We start from the raw sequence: 23,279 nt of genomic DNA, 5'->3' as shown, positions 1-23,279 counted from the left end.
CAGCAAAGGACCTTGTGAAGATGCTGGAGGAAACCGGTACAAAAGTATCCATATCCACAGTAAAACGAGTCCTATATCGACATAACCTGAAAGGCCGCTTAGCAAGGAAGAAGCCACTGCCCCAAAACCATCATAAAAAAGCCAGACTACGGTTTGCAACTGCACATGGGGACAAAGATCGTACTTTTTGGAGAAATGTCCTCTGGTCTGATGAAACAAAAATAGAACTGTTTGGCCATAATGACCATCGTTATGTTTGTAGGAAAAAGTGGGAGGCTTGCAAGCCGAAGAACACCATCCCAACCGTGAAGCACGGGGGTGGCAGCATCATGTTGTGGGGGTGCTTTGCTGCAGGAGGGACTGGTGCACTTCACAAAATAGATGGCTTCATGAGGGAGGACAATTATGTGGATATATTGAAGCAACATCTCAAGACATCAGTCAGGAAGTTAAAGCTTGGTTGCAAATGGGTCTTCCAAATGGACAATGACCCCAAGCATACTTCCAAAGTTGTGGCAAAATGGCTTAAGGACAACAAAGTCAAGGTATTGGAGTGGCCTTCACAAAGCCCTGACCTCAATCCTATAGAGTATTTGTGGGCAGAACTGAAAAAGTGTTTTCGAGCAAGGAGTCCTCCTGACTCGGTTACACCAGCTCTGTCAGGAGGAATGGGCCAAAATTCACCCAACTTATTTTGGGGAGCTTGTGTAAGGCTACCCGAAACGTTTGACCCAAGTTAAACAATTTGAAGGCAATGCTACCAAATACTAATTGAGTGTATGTAAACTTCTGACCCACTGGGAATGTGATGAAAGAAATAAAAGCTGAAATAAATCATTCTCTCTGCTATTATTTTGACATTTCACATTCTTAAAATAAAGTGTTGATCCTAACTGACATAAGACAGGGAATGTTACTAGGATAAAACATCAGGAATTGTGAAAAACTGAGTGTAAATGTATTTGGCTAAGGTGTATGTAAACTTCTGACTTCAACTGTATATAAATGGCTGGCAAACATTGAATTTCATTCAAGTGTAACTTGATCACCTTGCATCAACTTTTGTAATGGATGAATTGCTTGAAGAATTGTTAATAAAAAGAATAGTTAGGCCTCCCGGGTGGCGCATTGGTCTAGAGCACTGCATCGCAGTGCTAGCTGCGCCACCAGAGTCTCTGGGTTCGCGCCCAGGCTCTGTCGCAGCCGGCCGCGACCGAGAGGTCTGTGGGGCGACGCACAATTGGCTTAGCGTCGTCCGGGTTAGGGAGGGTTTGGCCGGTAGGGATATCCTTGTCTCATCGCGCTCCAGCGACTCCTGTGGCGGGCCGGGCGCAGTGCGCGCTAACCGAGGGGGGCGGGTGCACAGTGTTTCCTCCGACACATTGGTGCGGCTGGCTTCCGGGTTGGAGGCGCGCTGTGTTAAGAAGCAGTGCGGCTTGGTTGGGTTGTGCTTCGGAGGACGCATGGCTTTCGACCTTCGTCTCTCCCGAGCCCGTACGGGAGTTGTAGCGATGAGACAAGATAGTAATTACTAGCGATTGGATACCATGAAAAATTGGGGAGAAAAGGGGATAAAAAAAAAAAAAAAAAAAAAAAAGAATAGTTATTTGTTAGAGTCAACGACATGTTTTGTATAATTCTACGAAGTCCTAGAAAATACATAGGCCTAGTAGTCTCTTTTCGTTTCCCTTGCAATAAAAACATTACAGTGTAATCCATTTCATCAACTTTATTTGTGCATGAACAATTGAAAAGGATGAATTCCTTAATGAAATATTAGTGGAAATATATTCATGATAAGATATAAAACAGTCATTTGTTGATTGTATCAGACACTGTATAGACTACCACAGTACGAGTCATAATACCCGTAAAACCTAGCGGTCAAACAGGGAAATTGTTCCAATCGTTTTTCCACCATTCATTTTTCCCATAGGGGATTTTAGAAAAACTTAAAATATGGGCTGTGATTCGTGTAGGCTTACCCTGGCGTGACATTTTGATAACTGTGTAAAACTCTCTAAGAAAAGGTGACTTTTATCAATATATTCGGCTCTATTTACTCTCAGATTCGAAAATGCTAATTAGCATCAAAGTAGACATGCAAAACTACATATCCCTGCAAGCTCCTGCACATCGTCTCTAGCTGACACCTTTGCTAACAAGTAATGTGTCAATTTAAAAGTTGCATTTCCCAGTCGTGCTGAATGCATGGACAGCACGGTTATTCTTGGAAAAAGTGAAATCTGGAAATAGAGCTGCACCTTTTATTTGACAAAGGTAAGTGTCATAGAAACGGCAGAATATGCTCTTTCTGATACTATATAGAAGTCAAAATGTACCTTCATGTAACTCTGAAGGAGTATTTGATAATGTGATTCCCCTTTTCCCTGCATCTGTCAATTAAAAAATACGCCCACGTCTTCATGTACAATTTGACAACTGATAGGCCTAATATTGTCACTAAATTCAGTTATGAAGTAAGGGGCACAATTATCGGCCATTCATTTTCATTCACTCAGTGGGTACAGAGAGATGCAATAGCGTCTGGCTGGGTACCAACGTCCTACAGCACTTTCTCTTAGCGGGTTAAATTCGGAATAGTTGTGAGAAAAAAAAAAAACGTTTCTGTTTTTTTCTGACAAATGAGCAATGTAAAATACAAACATTTTATGAAAAGTCAGGACATACCTTTTTTAAATTTTGGGACAGATATTTTTTTTATTTACAAAATCGAACGTCAGTGGCTGTTGGCCTATGGCGGTTCTAGTGTTAAGTTGCGCTTCCGCAGGAGTGACTCACCTCACCAAGCCCCTGTTTTGCTCGTTATGTTTCTTTGTAAACAAATGCCTCAAACAGCTGTTTTTGGAAACCGGTAAACTTTATAATGAAAAATGATCTAACAGGCGAAATAATGAACGTGAACTGCTTTATCAATTACCTAGTGCACAAGTTATTTTATTTACTGTATTGGAAAATCATACCAAGAGTATTTCAAAAATACCCTGGGATACCGTTATATACAATCGACTGCCCAACCCTAGTTGTATTGGTTTAAAGGATAAGAAATACATTTAAACTGTAGTGCACTTTTAATGTTATAAACGTATCGTTCTATTTATCGTTATCGCACTAATTCAGGCAATTTATCACCCTGCTCTACCCTATTCTATTACATATATACACAGTTTATTAGGTACACCGTCTAGTACTGGGACCCCCTTTGCCTCCAGGACACCCTGAATTCTTCGGGGCATGGAAACATTGCTCAATTGGTATCAAGGGATCTAACGTGTGCTAGGAAAACATTCCCCACACCATTACACCACCTCCACCAGCCTGTACGGCTGACACCAGGCAGGATGGGGCCATGAACTAATGCTGCTTACGTCAAATCCTGACTCCACTATCAGCATGACGCAACAGGAACTGGGATTCGTCGGACCAGGCAATATTTTTCCTCTCCTCAATTGTCCAGTATTGGTGAACTCGTGCCCACTGGAGCCGCTTCTTGTTTTTAGCTGATAGGAGTGGAACCCGGTGTGGTCGTCTGCTGCAATAGCCCATCCATGACAAGGACCGACGAGTTGTGAGTTCTGAGATGCCGTCCTGCCGACCACTGTTGTACGGTGCCATTCTTTTCCTGTTTATGGCCGCCTGTTGGCTTACACGATTCTTGCCATTCTCCTTCGACCTCTCACCAACGAGCTGTTTTCGCCCACAGGATTGCCACTGACTGGATATTTGTTGTTTGTTGCACCATTCTTGGTAAACCCTGGACGCTGTTGTGCGTGAAAGCACAGAAGGCCGGACATTTCCGAGATACCGGAACTGGTGCGCCTGACACCGATCATACTACGCTCAAAGTCGCTTAGGTCACTCGTTTTGCCCATTCTAACATTCAATCAAACAGTAACCTAATGCCACTTCTTGTCTGATTTTATATTCTATTACACAAATCAAAGTACCCGAGTCACGCAACCTCCCCACACACACTGACTTACTCATGCACCTGAACGTTGCCTTGCAGAGTGCAGCTCTACTGTGTTCCTTTCTCAAGGGAGCGTTTCGTCAAGCTGTGGAGAGTTATGATAAGATTACATTATTGAAGCTCGACTTAGCTGAGGGGAAATTGAGGCGAAAGAAACAAAAGGGCAGAGTCGGGGAGGACAAATGAGCTCATGGTTTCATCACTGTGAACTCGGTGTGACTGATATGTTGCTTCTTGTATCCTGTTAGTTAGCCAACAAGGCACATCTCTACCTTTTTTGTCTTGCATTTCTAGTTTGTGTCTTTGATCTATAAATATATGTGATAAAGGTATTGGTGTAACTGTGGTGTTTCGTTATTAACAGGATGTCAGTGATTGACAGCAGAGTCTGGGTGTAGGGCGATTCCATGCCAGTGGGAGTGTAAAATATGTTTGGTATCTCAAATTGTTCTGGCAATTCTCACATAGGAACTTCATTTAGAGGAAGGATGTTTAACTTGCTTTTTGCATTTGTATCACCATTTCTGAGGGGTAAATCATGATGAAATGACCCATTTTAGGTTTTTTTTATACATGCCTCCTGTAAGACCCTATGATCTGTGAACCATACATATGGACTATGTATAGATTCTGAAAAAACAAATGTTCACATTCATTTATGCAACTTTAACAATATGAATATAATAAAACGATCCTTTTAGATTTTGCTTATATTTATACATATTGTTTGTAACAATATACTCTTCAAAACATGTCAAATTTCCAGTGGGCTCTCTGGTACTTTTAATGATATGACCCAGTTTATACATAGAAATTGACATAACAGGTTATTAACCAATCACAGCCCTCCTTTAGGATTGCACATTCAGCCTGTCACCAGCAAAGGGGGTTTCCTTTGAATCCATTTTCCCATTCAGTGTGTTGGTGGTACTCATAACATGTATCATACCTTCATAATTAGTAGAGTCCACTCTGGAAATGTTATGTACTTGTAGTGTATACTGTTTGGAGCAATATACTCTATGTCTTTAAAATGAACAAAATCAAAAAGGGTACTTTTAATTAATGTAAATGAATAAATAAATGTGAAAAATGTATTTCAGAATCACACTCTAAATAGTATGACACCAAGATGTTTGTCTGTATCATGTACGATTAATGTCTTACAGGAGGCATGTATAGGTCTAAAAAGGGACTACGATGGCCACTTTCATCATGATTTTCTCCAAAATGGTATGATTCAAATGTAAAAAGAATTTCAAACGTACTCCCCCCCCCCCCCCCAATGAAGTTGCTCGAACAATCTGTCTGTGTGGTTTGTGTGTGTGTTAGGGGGTTTGTTCCCTCTCTATGTGTGTTGTGTGCCACCTGCTCAGTGCTGTAGTACATGCTTTCGTTTCACATCAAAGTCAGGAGTCAGTATCAAAGGAAGGCTAGAGAATACACTGTAGCCTACAATCTTACAGACACTCACACCCTCTGGCTGCTTCCCCCAGCCCTGTGTCACATCTAAGCAGTGATTCAGTAACTCTGGATAGACTTATGTCCTGTATTATGAAGGCAAAGCCTTTCACACTGCAAGCAGCCAACACTGAGGCCTGCTGTCTGTAAGTCACCAGTCTGTAAGTCACCACTGTCTGTCCTCCATGTGCATTTCATTGTGTATTACAAGAGACCCGAGGAGAGAGGGACACATGTTTTAACAGTACAGTATTATCAGACAGACCGCGAGAGAGAAAGCGAGAGAGAGACAGACAAAGCTCTTCTGTGCCTAGGATTCGCCCACTGAACTCTTATCACAACCGTGTGTGTGTGCGCTTATGTGCGTGTTTGAGTCTGGGCACCTGCTAGCTTCGGGACACTACATCCGGAGTCTGTGTATTGATTGGACTCCCTGAGTTGGGTGTTCTGGTGGGTGGCGGCTCGGCGCTCAGCTAGTCTCTGTAATAGCGGTCTGGTTGATAGCTCTGTGCTGGCCTACTTTTCCTGGCTCTGTCTGACAGTCAGTTGATTGACAGTTATGTACTAAGGCTTTTAAGGGACAGTCAAACCACTTTCTGGCCAGTTATTATGCTGTTAGTATATGTGCACAACTGTAAGATTTGATATACATTTTGACGTGTTGTTTTTGTTAGTCATGCTGCACGAATCCTTGTTTTTGTGATTGTGAAACTTTTAGTAACGCATTACTAGACATCCAGCGTCATAACACGTTATGACACGGTCATAACCATGTCATATGTCATAACACTGTCATGACCAACCTGTTGTGACATATGTTGTATAGTTTTATGGCTGGTGACGACATCTCAAAACCCACATTTATTCAAATGTGTTTTTTCCCTGCCAAGAAGTTTCCTTTAGGTCCTGAAGTCCTTTGTTGTTGTAATGAATTCTTTACAGTCACATTTCATCATATTTTAAATAACTTGTAGAACCTACACTTCATGACACTGTCATGAAGCATTATAACCATCATAATCATATGAGCCAGATAGACCTATCACGTACATGCCCTTATGTCAGTCATCAGTCAAAAAGATGTCTTGTCCTGCTGCTAAATATGCTCCTGCATACATCCCAGTCATCCCAAACAGAGCATTGGGGTAGGTGCATGTCTGACATCAATGTGTGCACAATTACAATTATACTTTATTATGTTCAATTTCAGAAAAGGTTATATAACAAACATACTGTTGACAAGTAGGCTATGGTGTAATGGAATGGTTTGCCTTGTGTGGTAGGGTTTGTGGGTTTTGACACTCTTATGTAGGTGTCATAACCAGCCATAAAATAGAGCAATATATGTCATAACATGTCTAAATATGTTTCGGGGCAGTATTATCGCCATATTATGACAGCTTATGTCAGCTGCTATGACATGGTTATGACCGTGTTATGGCGCTGTGTGTCAAGTAAGTGTTGCTGAAACTTCTCTATTGCCCTCTTCTACAGCATAATATGATTCCCAGGGTGTATTTAGTCTCCCATGATGCAATGCTCAGCCCAGTTAGCCTGCAGCTTAGTTGGCTATCAAGCCCAGACAAAGCTTAATCTAAATATACACTGAGTGTACAAAACATAAGGAACACCTTTCCAATGTATAGACTGATCAGGTGAATCTACATGAAAGCTATGGTCCCGTATTGATGTCACCTCTTAAATCCACTTCAGTCAGTGTAGATGAAGGGGAAGGAGACAGGTTAAAGAAGGATTTTTAAGCCTTGAGATGATTGAGACGTGTATTGTGTATGAGTGCCATTCAGAGGGTGAATGGGCAAGACAAAAGATTGAAGTGATTTTGAACTGGGGTATGGTAGGAGGTGCCAGACGCACCGGTTTGAGTGTGTTAAGAACTTCAACGCTGCTGGGTTTTTCACGCCAACAGTTTCCCCGTGTGTATCAGGAATCCACCCAAAGGACATCTGGCCAACTTGACACGACTGTGGGAAGCATTGGAGTCAACGTTGGTCAGTCTGCCTGTGGAACGCTTTCGACACGTTGGCTACGAGTGCATAGCTTCTTCTTTTTTTAAATTGTTGCAGTTCTGTCCTTGAGCTGTTCTTATCTATTAATGTTCTGTATTACGTCATGTTTCATGCTTTGCGTGGATCCCAGGAACAGTAGCTGCTGCTTTCGCAACAGCTAATGGGGATCCTAATAAAATACCTAATAATAACAACCCAAATGTTAAAAGTGGTGGAGTTATCCTTTTTCCTGATGGCTTTGTGTTTGATTTACATTCCCTGTAGAAGTAGATTGGTTCTGTGCTGGGCTAGTTTTCCTGGCTCAGGTCTCCTCAGTGTACAGAGGCCCATTGTTCTGTAGTGTGGTGTTGTTTGTGGTGTGTGTGTGCTTAGGGAGAGAGTGGTGGGTTAAGTCTTCCCCTGGGCGCTCTCTCTCTCTCTCTCCCTCCCTCCCTCCCTCCCTCCCTCCGGTCTACTGCTGCCCAGCCATCCGGGGCATGCTATCAGGCACTGCCTCACACCTCTGCCCTCACTGACCTCTTGGTGCTGTAAGGAAATGCCTCACCCCTTGACTGTGTGCTTGCACAGGCTTGTTTACGTACGCAGGCATGTGCCATATTACTATCATTCTCTGCACATAGTCAAGGGGTGAGGCATTTCCTTACAGCCACAATATAAAAAAAAAAAACATTAACTTTGTTGGCCAGAAACGGTGCTTTGGGCTTACAGTGAAAGTTAGCTTGATCTGTTAGTGCCACAAACATAATCCACTTTTGAGTTCGGGGTTAAGTGCTCTCATGGCTTGAGCTGTTAGACAGAAAAATGTTTAACTTGTTAATAGTTTGATCTGAACTATTATGACGGTCTGTTTTCTCTTTGCCACTCTTAAATTGTGAGTGTGTCTGATGCTTGTTTTTTGTGTCATGTGGGAAGGGGGTTCAAACTCCTCTGACGGGGGTCTTCTGGGGAAAGGGAGAGGGGGGGTTTGTCAGCACCCCTTTAACAGGCCAACATTGGCTTTGAGGCCCCCTCACTCTCTCCACTGCCAAATTACCCCCATCCCGTCCAGCAATCAGGCCCTAAACCACAGCTAGGCTTGGCAGCAGCCCCAACCCACGAATACTTTGAGCAGTTGAACATGTGCCCTGTATTTAGACGTAGAGGTAGAGCCCCCCCCCCCCCACACACACTGTCCAGTAAGAAATCAGAGTCCAGTAGATTGGTCCCGTGTGGCTCAGTTGGTAGAGCATGGCGCTTGCAACGCCAGGGTTGTGGGTTCATTCCCCACGGGGGGACCAGGATGAATATGTATGAACTTTCCAATTTGTAAGTCGCTCTGGATAAGAGCGTCTGCTAAATGACTTAAATGTAAATGTAAATGTAGATTCTGTTGCTTACAGTATCATGCCTGTATTTTGCACTCTTTCTCACTTCCCATTCTGTTTCACAATAGGGTGTTCGGGAAGTCACCAGTTTACGACAGTAGGCCTATACAGTGAAACACTCCAGTGTTCAGAATTCACCCATGGACGTTTTATCACAGCCTGTGTGTGTTTGGTGCATATATACATACCAGCATCTTAATGCTCGTTAGTACCGTGGCAAGGAAGCAAAACACGAAGCAGATTTAACTTCATTAGGAAAACAGCCCTAATGTTGGAAAGAAACATCATTATGTTGTCATCCAGAGACACATTTATTTATTTTCCAAACAATAGCGGGCAATATTTTACATACAGCAGGTTTTTAAAGGACCAAAAGTTTGGCCTGCTTCATGTTTCCATTTTTGGCATGGAATTTTTTTTGTGATACTGGTATCGTCCCAGCCTTACTGTTCATGCTTCTCTGGTGTTTGCGGGCGTGGGTCTCTTTGCTGGGTAGATATCTAAATGTCTGTTGTCTACAGTATCTAACACAGTCTCCTCTCTCTCTGTGTAGATGACAGCATCTCGGCGGCAAGTGCGTCTGACGTGCAGGATCGTCTGTCGTCGTTGGAGCTGCGTGTCCAACAGCAGGAGGATGAGATCACCGTGATGAAGGCGGCGCTGGCCGACGTGCTGCGACGCCTGGCGCTCTCCGAGGACACGGCCGCCACCGGCAAAAAACAGACCAGCACCAAAGGTAGTCAGTCACCTCAGACACCCCCCCCCCCCCCCCCGAACTCTCACCAAAACCACCAGTCACCTCAGACCCCCCCCTGAACTCTCACCAAAACCACCAGTCACCTCAGGCCCCCCCCCCCCCTGAACTCTCACCGAAACCACCAGTCACCATCATAATCACCATCCCATGTGCTCTCACGATTCTACAATTTTTAAACCCTCTAGAAAAACCCTACAACGGGGCAGTTTTAAACATCATCTCTCCACCGTAAGCCGATCACGCACTGTCAAATCCATCTGCACTCGCTTCTGTACAACTTACCATACCTGTGCTCTAGCACTGTAAATTCCATTCATCTCCACTTTCCCAATGGCTCGTTTAGCCCCTCTCCCTTGGATTTCTTCGCCAGGACGTAGTTGTGAGAGTCAGCTATCTTGTGTTCCTCCGCTTGTGTTTACACAAAGGAAGTTCAGGAGCGGCGCCAGAACCTGGATCTGTTAACAGTTTCACTCCGACCTTGACTCTCGGTGCAAAGCGTTTCCATTCAGATCGCAGCAGTGTAGGCCTATGCGTGTGTGTGAGTGCGTGCTTGGGGCTAGCGGAAGGGCCAGTTTGGAGTGTTGCTATGCCACGGTTAACACCGTCTACCAGAGAGGCACAGCAAGGAACGTGCTTATTTTACCTTCACACACCTTCACAACACGTGCTGGCACACTCAATTCAATCACAGTCTAGCACAGGAACATAATCACAATCCAGTCTCTCACTGTGAATGAAATCTGTCCATGGGGGTATAAATACCGCTCCATTCTTTCACACTATAACCAACTGAGGTCCTCTCTGAGCTCGGTGACAAAGTAGAGGCTCATATGCCCAGCCAGCAGTAGGGGGAGGGAATTCCTGTGGCTGTCCCTGTCAGGAATATCATTCCCCGGCTGGGCAAGAGAGAAAGAGGGAGCGAGAAAGACTGAGGGAGATTGAATGCACTCTCAGAGAGAGGCAGAGAAAGAGATTACATTCTCAGAGAGAGAGAGGGAGAAGGAGAGAGATAAAATGTGTTGCGCCCAGAGTCATTGGCGAGCGTCTGGGTTCTGTAATCACGCTTCAGTAATAACCACCACCCACTCACCCGTAGCCTGGCTAACTGACTCCAGAGCTGTCCATCTGCACACAATAAGACCATCTGTCTCCTGGGCCTGTGTGTGTGTGTGTGCTCCGTGTGTGTGCGCTCTGTGTGTGTGTGCGCCCGTGTGTGTGTGTGTGTGCGCCCGTGTGTGTGTGTGTGTGTGTGTTTGCCCGTGTGTGTGTGTTTGCCCGTGTGTGTGCCCCTGTGTGTGTGTGTGTGTGTGTGTGTGCGTGCGGGCCCGTGTGTGTGTGAGCCCGTGTGTGTGTTTGTGGCCATGCACGTGCGTGCACCTAATTGTGGGAAGTCGAACATTATCTGTGTGTGTGTGTGGTGACTGGGCAGCCTTGTCCTGACATTTCACTTTCTCTAATGAAACCAGTTACTGTATGATCATGTGGAAGTCTCTCTCTTCGGGAAGTGTCTTGGCTGGGAAGCCATGGCTCCTTGATAAAGAGAGATCCCGTCCCCATTTCTCTACCTATTCAGGATATGTCACCATGAAGAGAACGTCTTTCATAAATATAGCTGCGAGCAGCATTGATGGGGTTCACAGGATGACACAGTGACGGGTACAGTGCGGCGATATTTGAACGCAGCAACAATTGTTTTTCTCAAAACCGTTAAAGGACTTTAATGAGTCTAAATGCAGTGGTTAGTGGATCAACTAATGACGAGTTGAACATATTTGTCTGAAAACGAGTTGCCAGAGAATGAGTCGCCAGTTATTGTTGCCCGTGGTGAACATCTATCTAAAAGACATTATCAAAGTTGATAAATACAGTTGAACTGGTATACTCTTGCAGATAATTATCACCTTACTGATACTAATCAGGAATAGTACACTATAAAATCACAATGAGAAATACACAATTGAAACCCCCGTTGAGCTCCGTGTAAAAGAACCGAAAGAAAAGTACCAATACAAAGTTGTTGGTATACCCCTTTAACGTTGCAGACCTGACTTTACTGGTGAAGTAGTCGGGCTGAACGCAGCCCACCAAAAACAAGATACGCACTGACACATGCTCCTCACTCACAATGTTACATTTCTTCTGATCAGAGAAACCTAGCTGCTCGCGGGGCCGTGGCTATCTGATCTCCAAAGGAAAAACTCCCTTCTGTTCAGAGGAACCCAATCAGCGTGCAGGGATGTGGACGCTATCTAACTGGTCTCCTTGTGAAAAATGTATAGAGGAAGCGGTTACCGACAGTTGGCTACAAGTCCCAAATATAGAAACTACTGAGATTACTTACACTACCTAGCTAGCTCGTAGAGGGATAAATGGTTTGATGCACGCAGTCCTCGCGGAAAACAACCCGCTGGTGATAGCTACCCGTCCAATTTAGCTAGTTTACTGACAGGCTAGCTAGCAAATGACAACTCACGAGAGAACTACAACTCACACACTCAACTTTACATCAACGATCACTTCCTACTAAATAGTGCACACAACTAACCAACTCCGGCTAGTAAGGTTGGAAAATTAAACAATTGGGGGATTGTTTAAAAATATATGTACAAAGGTTTGCGTTCGCCTTTGCCTCACACTCAAATTCTCCTGAGCTCCAACTTCCTTCCCTTGGCTATCCGTATTCGTCCCGCTCCCTCCCAGTGTTGGCAACTCCTCAGTAAGGAAAGTAGCTATTGGCTGTCCTAAAAGTCGCTAGAAGTCGCTAAATGACGTCATCGCCTAATTTGCATAATTGGCTATGTGCACGTAATTGTGATGGACGCTGTAGGAGAGAGGAATAATGTCGTGGGAGAGACAAAAAGTAAGTAAAGAAACACCCTAAATATGTTTATAACTACAAATGAACTTTCTTCTGTCGATTCTTGTTTGTTTTTATGTCACAATTCCAACCCTCCTCCTTTATCCGGGCTTGAGACCGGCAAAAGTGACCCAAAAGAGACACACTGGTGGAGTTACTTAGTTTTTAATTTTTTTAAATTATTTTTCTTAATTTGGACCTTTTGGTCCACTTAGGAGCCTACAATAAGTCACAGTAAAACATGAACATTTTTAACCAAAAAAAAATAAAAATTTGTATAAAATCTACATTAACAATCTAAATGGACAAAAAAAGAGACAATGAAAAAACTGTCAATGGCAATGTGAGAAAATTATGGTAACTAGTCTGGCCCTAATTCAGGTTAATTGTTTTGTTTTAATGTAAGCCAGGGCGGGATCAGCCAGCGGCGTCTTCCCGCATGCGCGATTCATTTGCAGTCAGGACGCGGAGGGGTGAACATCTCCTGCTCTGACTGCAGCTGGGAGGGACTGCTGCGCGAGGACTGGGCAGCCTGTGAGTGCTTTGGGACAGGGGTGGGGCCCACAGAGTCTCCAAGTCTCCAATAACACCAGAGAAAGTCGCTAGATTTGTTGCTAGTCGGTTTTTTGAATGTGTCGCTAGAGGGGTCTGAATACTCGCTAAATATAGCGACGAAGTCGCTAAGTTGGCAACACTGCTCCCTCCCCTTGCATTCCCTCCGATTGGCTAATGGGACCAACACTCAGTAACTGGGAAAGAATTGTGCGTCTTTGATGTGCACCTCATCAGAAATACTTTATTTCTGACATTCGTCCTCTTCGTCTTCTTCGTTTTCTTCTTCGTCTCCTTCTTCATCGGCTTCTTCGTCTTCTATATCTTCTTTGTTGCGGGCCAAACACTTAAAATACACACCCTATCCCCTCAGCCCTCAAATGACATATCATGATGTCTGACGAGTATACACTTGCGGGGCGAGGGAGGAAGGAATGATTTTTAAATGGACCACCCTTGGCTGGAAATTGGTCACTCGTTCATCCCGCGATGATTGTGTTTTCAGCCACCGGTAACTTGTGTGTGCTTTATATGCGCAACAGTCAATTATGAGTGCATGTCTACTTATATTAAATATAAACTCAGCATAAAAAGAAACGTCCTCTCACTGCGGTTATTTTCAGCAAACTTGTGTAAATATTTGTCTGAACATAACAAGATTCAACAACTGAGACATGAACTGAACAAGTTCCACAGACGTGACTAACAGAAATGGAATAATGTGTCCCTGAACAAAGGGGGGCCAGTACATCAGGAGACGTGGAGGAGGCCGTAGGAGGGCAACAACCCAGCAGCAGGACCGCTACCTCCGCCTTTGTGCAAGGAGGTGCACTGCCAGCGCCCTGCAAAATGACCTCCAGCAGGCCACAAATGTGCATGTGTCTGCTCAAACGGTCAGAAACAGACTCCATGAGGGTGGTATGAGGGCCCGACGTCCACAGGTGGGGGTTCTGCTTACAGCCCAACACCGTGCAGGACGTTTGGCATTTGCCAGAGAACACCAAGATTGGCAAATTCGCCACTGGCGCCCTGTGCTCTTCACAGATGAAAGCAGGTTCACACTGAGCACATGAGCACATGTGACAGACGTGACAGAGTCTGGAGACGCCGTGGAGAACGTTCTGCTGCCTGCAACATCCTCCAGCATGACCGGTTTGGCGATGGGTCAGTCATGGTGTGGGGTGGCATTTCTTTGTGGGGCCGCACAGCCCTCCATGTGCTCGCCAGAGGTAGCCTGACTGCCATTAGGTACCGAGATGAGATCCTCAGACCCCTTGTGAGACCATATGCTGACACATGCACATTTGTGGCCTGCTGGAGGTCATTTTGCAGGGCGCTGGCAGTGCACCTCCTTGCAGAAAGGCGGAGGTAGCGGTCCTGCTGCTGGGTTGTTGCCCTCCTACGGCCTCCTCCACGTCTCCTGATGTACTGGCCTGTCTCCTGGTAGCGCCTCCATGCTCTGGACACTACGCTGACAGACACAGCAAACCTTTTTGCCACAGCTCGCATTGATGTGCCATCCTGGATGAACTGCACTACCTGAGCCACTTGTGTGGGTTGTAGACTCCGTCTCATGCTACCACTAGAGTGAGAGCACCGCCAGCATTCAAAAGTGACCAAAACATCAGCCAGGAAGCATAGGAACTGAGAAGTGGTCTGTGGTCACCACCTGCAGAATCACTCCTTTATTGGGGGTGTCTTGCTAATTGCCTATAATTTCCACCTTTTGTCTATTCCATTTGCACAACAGCATGTGAAATTTATTGTCAATCAGTGTTGCTTCCTAAGTGGACAGTTTGATTTCACAGAAGTGTGATTGACTTGGAGTTACATTGTGTTGTTTAAGTGTTCCCTTTATTTTTTTGAGCAGTGTATATATATATATATAATAAGTAATATAGCGCCACAAAACGAACCAATGGCCAAAAATGTATTTAATCCGGAATCAATAAAAGAATATACAGAATGTATAACGGATATGTGATATACCAGCGACTCCCAACCCGGAAACAAAGGATGCATTTAAAAAGTGCCTTACTATATAAAAAAAGGCAAAAAAACAGAACCCTTTACTGTATGAATGGTAGGATTGGAGTAGGGCTGTTGTGGTGACTGTATTACCATCACACCGGCAGTCATGAGTCACGGCCCATGACTGCAGTAAAATTCCACGTGACCTTTGAGTCAAGGTAATCCCCTTTTTATGCACTCTGGACATGCTTTGGTAGTACGCAACTTGCTAACTACCATCAGGTCCTAATGGCCTGGTACTCAGGGCTTTATTGTTACCATCAGGTCCTAATGCCCTGGTACTCAGGGCTCTATTGTTACCATCAGGTCCTAATGGTCTGGTAGTCAGGGCTCTATTGTTAACATCAGGTCCTAATGGCCTGGTACTCAGAGCTCTATTGTTACCATCAGGTCCTAATGGCCTGATACTCAGGGCTCTATTGTTACCATCAGGTCCTAATGGTCTGGTAGTCAGGGCTCTATTGTTACCATCAGGTCCTAATGGTCTGGTAGTCAGGGCTCTATTGTTACCATCAGGTCCTAATGGCCTGGTACTCAGAGCTCTATTGTTACCACCAGGTCCTAATGGCCTGATACTCAGGGCTCTATTGTTACCATCAGGTCCTAATGGCCTGGTACTCAGGGCTCTATTGTCCCTCTAACCACTAACATCAATGCAAATACAATGGAAAATCACATCAAACAGTTATCATCAGAACAGTAGGTCTATCATACTTTTAAGGCAGTGTAAAACATGGTTGTGGTGGATGCTGTTTTAAAGCCTAACACAACGAAATGGACAGCGCTTTCTACGGTGATGATTCAATCAAAATGCTTATGAGCCCAAGCCTGAAAAAACCCTGAATTAGAAGGATGGTTGTGCCGTTATACAATACATTGCCTACCGCATATTATCCATGGAAGAAAAACGTAAAACAAAACTGATTTAAGATGTCTTTGGTACATACTTGGTCTAACCTATACTCCAAAAGTAAACAAACTCAAGTAATCGCAGTTGAGTGTGGACTTTATTATTATGCATACTGGATGGACTGGTTACCTTATGCTACACCCCAAACGTTCTATCCATGAGTCTGGGAGAGGTCATATAGCCCTAGGCGATGCTGTTGCTTCATTGATTATGCAGGGCGGCTTACAGTTTGCCTACAGTTAGTGAATTTGCATTTGATTTTGAATATCCTAGTAATCAGGATTTGTTTCATATTTTCGTAATGAAGTGAGTGACACATTTCCTTCATCTGTGCAGAATATCTCACCACCATGCATTTCCATCTCCTCTCTCTCCTATATTCCTTTCTTCAGTGCGTAGACGGGCTGTCAACAGTTTAGTGAAATATGTGTCGTTGCGAAAACGTTACTATTGATGTTCAGGAACAGATTTCACTTGTCTCCCAAATTAAGCACTGGGTAGGTACAGGAACAAGGTCTGAGAGCCCATGGCATGCAAATGTATAAAAAAAGAAAAACCTTATTTACATAAGTATTCAGACCCTTTGCTATGAGACGCAAAATTGAGCTCCGGTGCATCCTGTTTCCATTGATCATCCTTGATGTTTCTACAACTTGATTGGAGTCCACCCGTGGTAAATTCAATTGATTGGACATGATCTGGAAAGGCACACACCTGTCTATATAAGGTCCCACAGTTGACAGTGCATGTCAGAGCAAAATACAAGCCATGAGGTTGAAGGAATTGTCCGTAGAGCTCTGAGACAGGATTGTGTTGAGGCACAGATCTGGGGAAGAGTACCAACACATTTCTGCAGCATTGAAGGTTCCCCAAGAACACAGTGGCCTCCATCCTTCTTCAGTGGAAGATGTTTGGAACCACCAAGACTCTTCCTAGAGCTGGCCGCCTGGCCAAACTGAGCAATTGGGGGAGAAGGGCCTTGGTTAGGGAGGTGACCAAGAAACCGGTGGTCACTCTGAAAGAGCTCCAGAGTTCCTCTGTGGAGATGGGAGAACTTTCAAGAAGGACAACCATCTCTGCAGCACTCCACCAACCAGGCCTTTATTGTAGAGTGGCCAGACGAAAGATACTCCTGAATATAAGACACACGATAGCCCACTTGGAGTTTTCCAAAAGGCACCTAAAGGACTCAGACCATGAGAAACATGATTCTCTGGTCTGAATAAAAACCAAGATTGAACTCTTTCGCCAGAATGCGTCTGGAGGAAACCTGGCACCATGCCTACGGTAAAGCATGGTGGTGGCAGCATCATGCTGTGGGGATGTTCTTCAGTGTAGGCGGTCATTGTAAATAAGAATTTGTTCTTAACTGACTTGTCTGGTTAAATAAAGGTTAAGTAAATAAAAAATAAAAAGTGGCAGGGAATGGGAGACTAGTCAGGGTCAAGGGAATGATGAACGAAGCAAAGAACAGAGAGAGCCTTGATGAAAACCTGCTCCAGAGCACTCAGGACCTCAGACTGGGGCGAAGGTTCACCTTCCAACAGGACAGCGATCCTAAGCACACAGCCAAGACAATGCTGGAGTGGCTTCGGGACAAGTATCTGAATGTCCTCGAGTGGCCCAGCCAGAGCCCGGACTTGAACCCGATCGAACATCTCTGGAGAGGCCTGAAAATAGCTGTGCAGCGACGCTCCCCATCCACCTGACAGAGCTTGAGAGGATCTGCATAGAAGAATGGTAGAAACTCCCCAAATCCAGGTGTGCCAAGCTTGTAGTGTCATACCCAAGAAGACTTGAGGCTGTAATTGCTGCCAAAGGTGCTTCAATAAAGTGCTCAGGAAAGAGTCTGAATAATTATGTAAATGTTATATTTAAGTTTTGCATTTTTATAAATGTGCAAAAATGTATAGAAACCTGTTTTTGCTTTGTCATTATGGGGTATTGTGTGTAGATGGATGAGCGAGAAATAAACCCGATTTAATCAATTTTAGAATAAGTCTGTAACATAACAAAATGTGGGGAAAGTCAAGGGGTCTGAATATTTTCTGAATGCACTGTACAGAGGACAAGTATTTTTTTCTCCTGTCCCTGTTCCTGCCCATTTAATAATGGTCATTCTAAATTAAAACTAATTGTTCATATTAGTGAGGACAAGATTAAATTGAGAATAGTCTGATGGGTGAAAATATGATCACTTGATGAGAGAACAGCTGTGCAGCCTGAGGCGAGGAACGGAGCGGAAGCTTTTTTTTTTTGCTACTTGCCCAAATCCTCAATAGACTGTAGTCTCACCATGCAGCCCATATATGTTTTGATTTCTAAGACATTCTGAGGTTTGTATCACTCACAACTAAAGTTGCCAAATAACTCTAAATCTAGAAAATAGGACCTTTGTGGATTTTACATGACAGGACAAGGGCGAAGCCATCTCTTGGGAGCCAGGACATGGGCTGGTGTGGTTACAAGTGGGCTGCGGTTGTGAGACCGGTTGGACATACTGCCAAATTCTCTAAAACGACATTGGAGGCGGCCTATGGTAGAGAAATTGACATAATATTCTCTGGCAACAGCTCTGGTGGACATTCCTGCAGTCAGCATGCCAATTGCACGCTCCCTCAAAACATGAGGCATCTGCGGTATTGTATTGTGTGACAAAACGGCACATTTTAGAGTGGCCTTTTTCTCGTCCCCAGCACAAGGTGCACCTGTGTAATGATCATGCTCTTTAATCAGCTTCTTGATATGCCACACCTGAGAGAAATACGTTTTTTGTGCGTATGCAACATTTCTGGGATCTTTTATTTCAGCTCATGAAACATGGGGCCAACACTTTACATGTTGCGTTTTCTATTTTGGTTCAGTATAGATGTTCCAAAGGCACGCATCAGCGGCTTGTATGTGGGGAGGCCTGGAGATGCTAAACGTGTTAATGCTAATTAACGATCAGTTACCGTGAGGCCGGCAGGCTTTTGCATGACAATAACCGGCTGACATAATGTAATGACCGCCACAGCCCTAATTGAAGTGCTCTCCCTGTGTCACCCTTGCTTAGCCTTTTCGTTACACATCCCTCTATCCATCATCCGTCTCTCCTCCCTCTCACACCCTCTGATCCCTCGTTCCGGTCATCTTTCCATTCGGCTGGTCACCTTTTTATCTCATTATGACATCACTCTCCTATTTAATTCCATCTATTGCCATAGCGATGGCTCCTGGCAACCCCTGCTGTGTGTGTGTGTGTGTGTGTGTGTGTGTGTGTGTGTGTGTGTGTGTGTGTGTGTGTGTGTGTGTGTGTGTGTGTGTGTGTGTGTGTGTGTGTGTGTGTGTGTGTGTGTGTGTGTGTGTGTGCGTCCTATTGTAGTGGGTTAGTCAGCACTCCTGGGAAATTGACATGGATGCAATTAAGAGGTTATTGAGCTGATGTGTTACAGCACTGGCAGTTTGACACATACAACGGTGGTGCTTTGAATATTTTAGCTCTGTTGTCCTGCTCTCTCAGTGACGTGGGCAGTAATCCGGGACTGAAGCAGACAGGAAGCAAAGGAAATCACATGGTTCAGTTCAGTTTCTCTTCAGACACCCATGCTCTGACTGCAAGGCCAACTCTGCAGAGAGTCTGCAAACCACCTCCGCCCCACATACACACACTTGGAGCAGGCACCCCCCCCCCCCCCCCCCAAACAGGGCCCCTTCCTGCTCCTGAGACCCCCGTTTCCTTACTCAACTACCAGAAATCTCTTCCTCTCTTTCTGTCTCTTGTTCAGTCTTTCTTTCCCCTCTACTTCGTACAGTCTTGGGTTTTTATCAGACATCTGATAATCTGACATCTTTTGGGGTTTTAGGCTGGGTTTCTGTACAGCACTTTGTGACATCCGCTGATGTAAGAAGGGCTTTATAAATACATTTGATTGATTGATCTGCTCAGCACTGTATCCCTTTCTCTCATTCACTTTTCTCTTTTTCCTGCCTCTTATCTTTAACTTTCCAGCTCCAGTTTTTTTCCCACCCTTTCTTCCTCTTTTCCAAATCATTTATTATCAGGAATGAGGAAGCTAATCCATAGGGAGATTGTCATGTTGTAAGACTGTGTGAGCATTGAGACTCATTCTACACACACACACACACACACACACACACACACACACACACACACACACACACACACACACACACACACACACACACACACACACACACACACACACACACACACACACACACACACACACCTGTCAATCACAGCAGTTCGATGGGAGAGATAAATAGGCCTATACGATCAGGAAGCCAGGTTGATGGAGGAAGACTCTGCCTCTTGCAAGGCATAAATCATTATTAATACAAAGCCCTTAGAATAGGACAGGATTGATTTTGCTTGACTATTTATTCGTCAGACTCATTGACTCTCCCTCAGGCCTTGTGTACCAGCATTGCCAGTCTTCTCCTAATTAGTCTCCAGCTGTCTTCTGCCTTGATAATGATGGGGGAGGGGATGAGACAGGAGAGAGCAGGGAGGTGGCGGTGGGGGTGTTGGTGGATGGGGTATCCCCCAACCCGGCCCTGCAGAGGGAGACCAGATCCTCCACCATGCTGTGTGTGTTTGAACTGGGGGGGTAATGGGCCGTGAAACTGGGCCATGTGTCTCCGACACGGGATCTGGCCTCTCCTGGGACACCACGCGCCCCCAAACATAACTCCGCCCCTCACCCGTCCATCCAGTCAGTGCACAGACTTACTCTACACACAGTACTTCTTACAGAAGTGCTTAGAAAGGACTGAGTGTATTTGTTAAATTAAAACCCAAGCATAGAAGAGTGCATTCATCTAATCTTCTCTCCAAGATGGCACAGCATTTGTTTGTGTCATCATCCATTAGAATCTTGGCTGTATTGACTCAAATACTCATCATTCACTTTACTTATGAAACTCATATGAGTGTGTTTCCTACGGTGTGTTGCATCATGGTGCCCATACTGCTGTTTATGGTGTATCTAGCGTGTGTTCCGGCTCTCTGCATGAGGACCGTTAATCGATGGTTTATCTCAACGAGACGCCTACTCTCTGTCTTATGAGCTCCCTCTTCCCTCCTTATCCAATTAGGCTGTCTGGTTAACGGGGTGAGGGAGGGGGGTGAGATGGGATTAGCCAGGAATCTGCCCTCCCTAATCCTTCCTTTGTCCTCCCTCGGATCAGACTCGTAACCCTTGTTTGTTTGTCTGTCTGTCAAGCAGTCATGCTCCCTTGTTCAACCCCTCCCCGTCCCCTATACTCATCTCCCCTTTGCTCAAATCAAAATCAATGTTTATCGGTCGTATACACAGATTTGCGGATGTTATTGCAGGGAAATGTTTGTGTTTCTAGCTCCAACAGTGCAGTAACACCTAGCAATGAAACATTCTGACCCCTTGACACCCCCCTCCCCTTGCCTTCAGGACAGCTATCAGTTCGTCTGGGCATGGACTCTACAAGGTGTCGAATGCGTTCCATAGCGATGCTGGCCAATTTTGATGTCTCGTCATGCAAAGAGCATAATGTTTTGTACACTCAGTGTATATCTTATAGTTGTCCCTTCTGAATGTGCTCTCTCCTGCTCCCTGTAGGCCATAATCCCCTGCGCGAGGCCTACTCGATGTCCTGCATCCCCAACGGCAGCTCCAGCAGCCGTAAGCCCAGCCATAGAGACCGAGAGAGCTCCACAGTGTCCGTCGCCAGGAAGGATACCTTCTCCTCAGCAGCCAAGAGGTACTGTACCACACACACACACACACACACACACACACACACACACACACACACACACACACACACACACACACACACACACACACACACACACACACACACACACACACACACACACACTTCCCATTCAAAAACAGTCATTGCTCAACTCTAGACCTGCTCATATCTGATCGGCAGCCATTGCCTGTGTTGACATGAGGTTTTGCTCTGAAACGCCACATTCATCTCATTTGTCAACCTGTTTTAATGTGTTTAATGTTTCAACCTGTTTTAATGTTCATCACGTGTTTAACTTTCTACCTTCCAGCTTGCAGTGATTCAACAGAATAAAGCTTGTAAATTTACCCTGGTTCTTTCAGGACTTTAATGTTGTGATGGGGTACATGTCACAGCCTGTATGTACGCCTATGGCTAAGCATTGCTGAGCACTTCCTCAATGACTAACTAGACATTAATCAAATATGCTGAGTCGGCTTTGCACTGCCTATTGAGGAAGTCGGGGCTTTGCAAGTCTTCGCAGTAGTGAAGTTGCTCGCATAGGCACAGAGTTAGGACCAGCTTGTCCTCTTAGAATTGTTTCTGTCCCCCTGTCTTCACTGGTTGTGTCCCCCTGTTTTGTTAACCCCCTGGTTGTCTCCACAGCGGTCAGACAGCAGAGAGGAAAAAGGACACCCCTCCGATGGAGGGCATCAAGGAGAAGCAGGAGGGGCCCTCCCAGCCCAACCAGGCTAACGATAAAGCCCCCCCTGCCCGCCCCATGCAGTCCTCGCCGTCCCCCTCCAGCTCCAGCCACCCCCTCTCCCCACACCCCCCTCAGTCCCAAAGGCAGGCCCCGGAGAGCAAGGGCACTTCCCCAGCCAAAAGGTTCCGCCGACGCACACTTTGATCTCCCTTACCAACCCAATGCTCTGCCGACACTCTGAACGCTCTTGCCCCTAGCTTACCTTTCACTGTGGGCGGGGTTGGCCTGCTTCTCAGATCACTCACATTATTAACCGCCTCCCGTCTGTCGCCGTCTCTCACCTGTACGTTCAGCTATCTTTCCACGTACAGACCCCGCCACTGCAGACCTTCGCTTCTCGACCTGCTCTCAACACTACTTACCTTTTTTCCTTTTAGGCTACTTGTAGCACAGCCCTTTCATTCAGACGAGACGAGAGGAAAGTAGAAGAGAGGAGTGGAACGGTTTGCAGATGTCCCTTCTGCACTCATCCGCAACAGTGTGAGGCCTCTCACTGTATCGTTAGGGATAGGAGGCCCCGTCTGTCATGTACCAGCTGTGAGCATTGTGACTCATTGAGCATTGAGACTCATTCTGCACACACACACACACACACACACACACACACACACACACACACACACACACACACACACACACACACACACACACACACACACACACACACACACACACACACACACACACACACACACACACACACACACACACACACACACACACGCTCCAGCCCACAGATCGACTGCACTCACTAATCAAAGCACTGGTCAGCCTCACACTCATGGCCCATACCATAGATCAACATCAATTATTCTCAGAAACATTGAAAATCAATTCAGTTTCAC

At 45.3% G+C, this 23,279-nt stretch overlaps 1 protein-coding gene across 2 annotated transcripts in view; it reads left to right on the top strand.

Annotated features, from left to right (window-relative positions):
• LOC120017569 (echinoderm microtubule-associated protein-like 4) overlaps positions 1–23,279 on the top strand; it is a 98,992-nt gene that overhangs the window by 57,375 nt on the left and 18,338 nt on the right. For both annotated transcript variants that reach the window (XM_038960411.1, XM_038960410.1), the window contains exons 2-4: positions 9,397–9,579; positions 21,551–21,692; positions 22,335–22,556. In XM_038960411.1, the coding sequence (XP_038816339.1) occupies positions 9,397–9,579; positions 21,551–21,692; positions 22,335–22,556 (547 nt within the window). The remainder of the gene's footprint in view (positions 1–9,396; positions 9,580–21,550; positions 21,693–22,334; positions 22,557–23,279) is intronic.

This window comes from Salvelinus namaycush, chromosome 22, assembly GCF_016432855.1.
Source record: "Salvelinus namaycush isolate Seneca chromosome 22, SaNama_1.0, whole genome shotgun sequence".
In the NCBI taxonomy this organism is placed as follows: domain Eukaryota; kingdom Metazoa; phylum Chordata; class Actinopteri; order Salmoniformes; family Salmonidae; genus Salvelinus; species Salvelinus namaycush.
The sequence above is the reverse complement of the archived record's forward strand: the minus strand, read 5'-3'. Positions and strand labels throughout refer to the sequence as shown.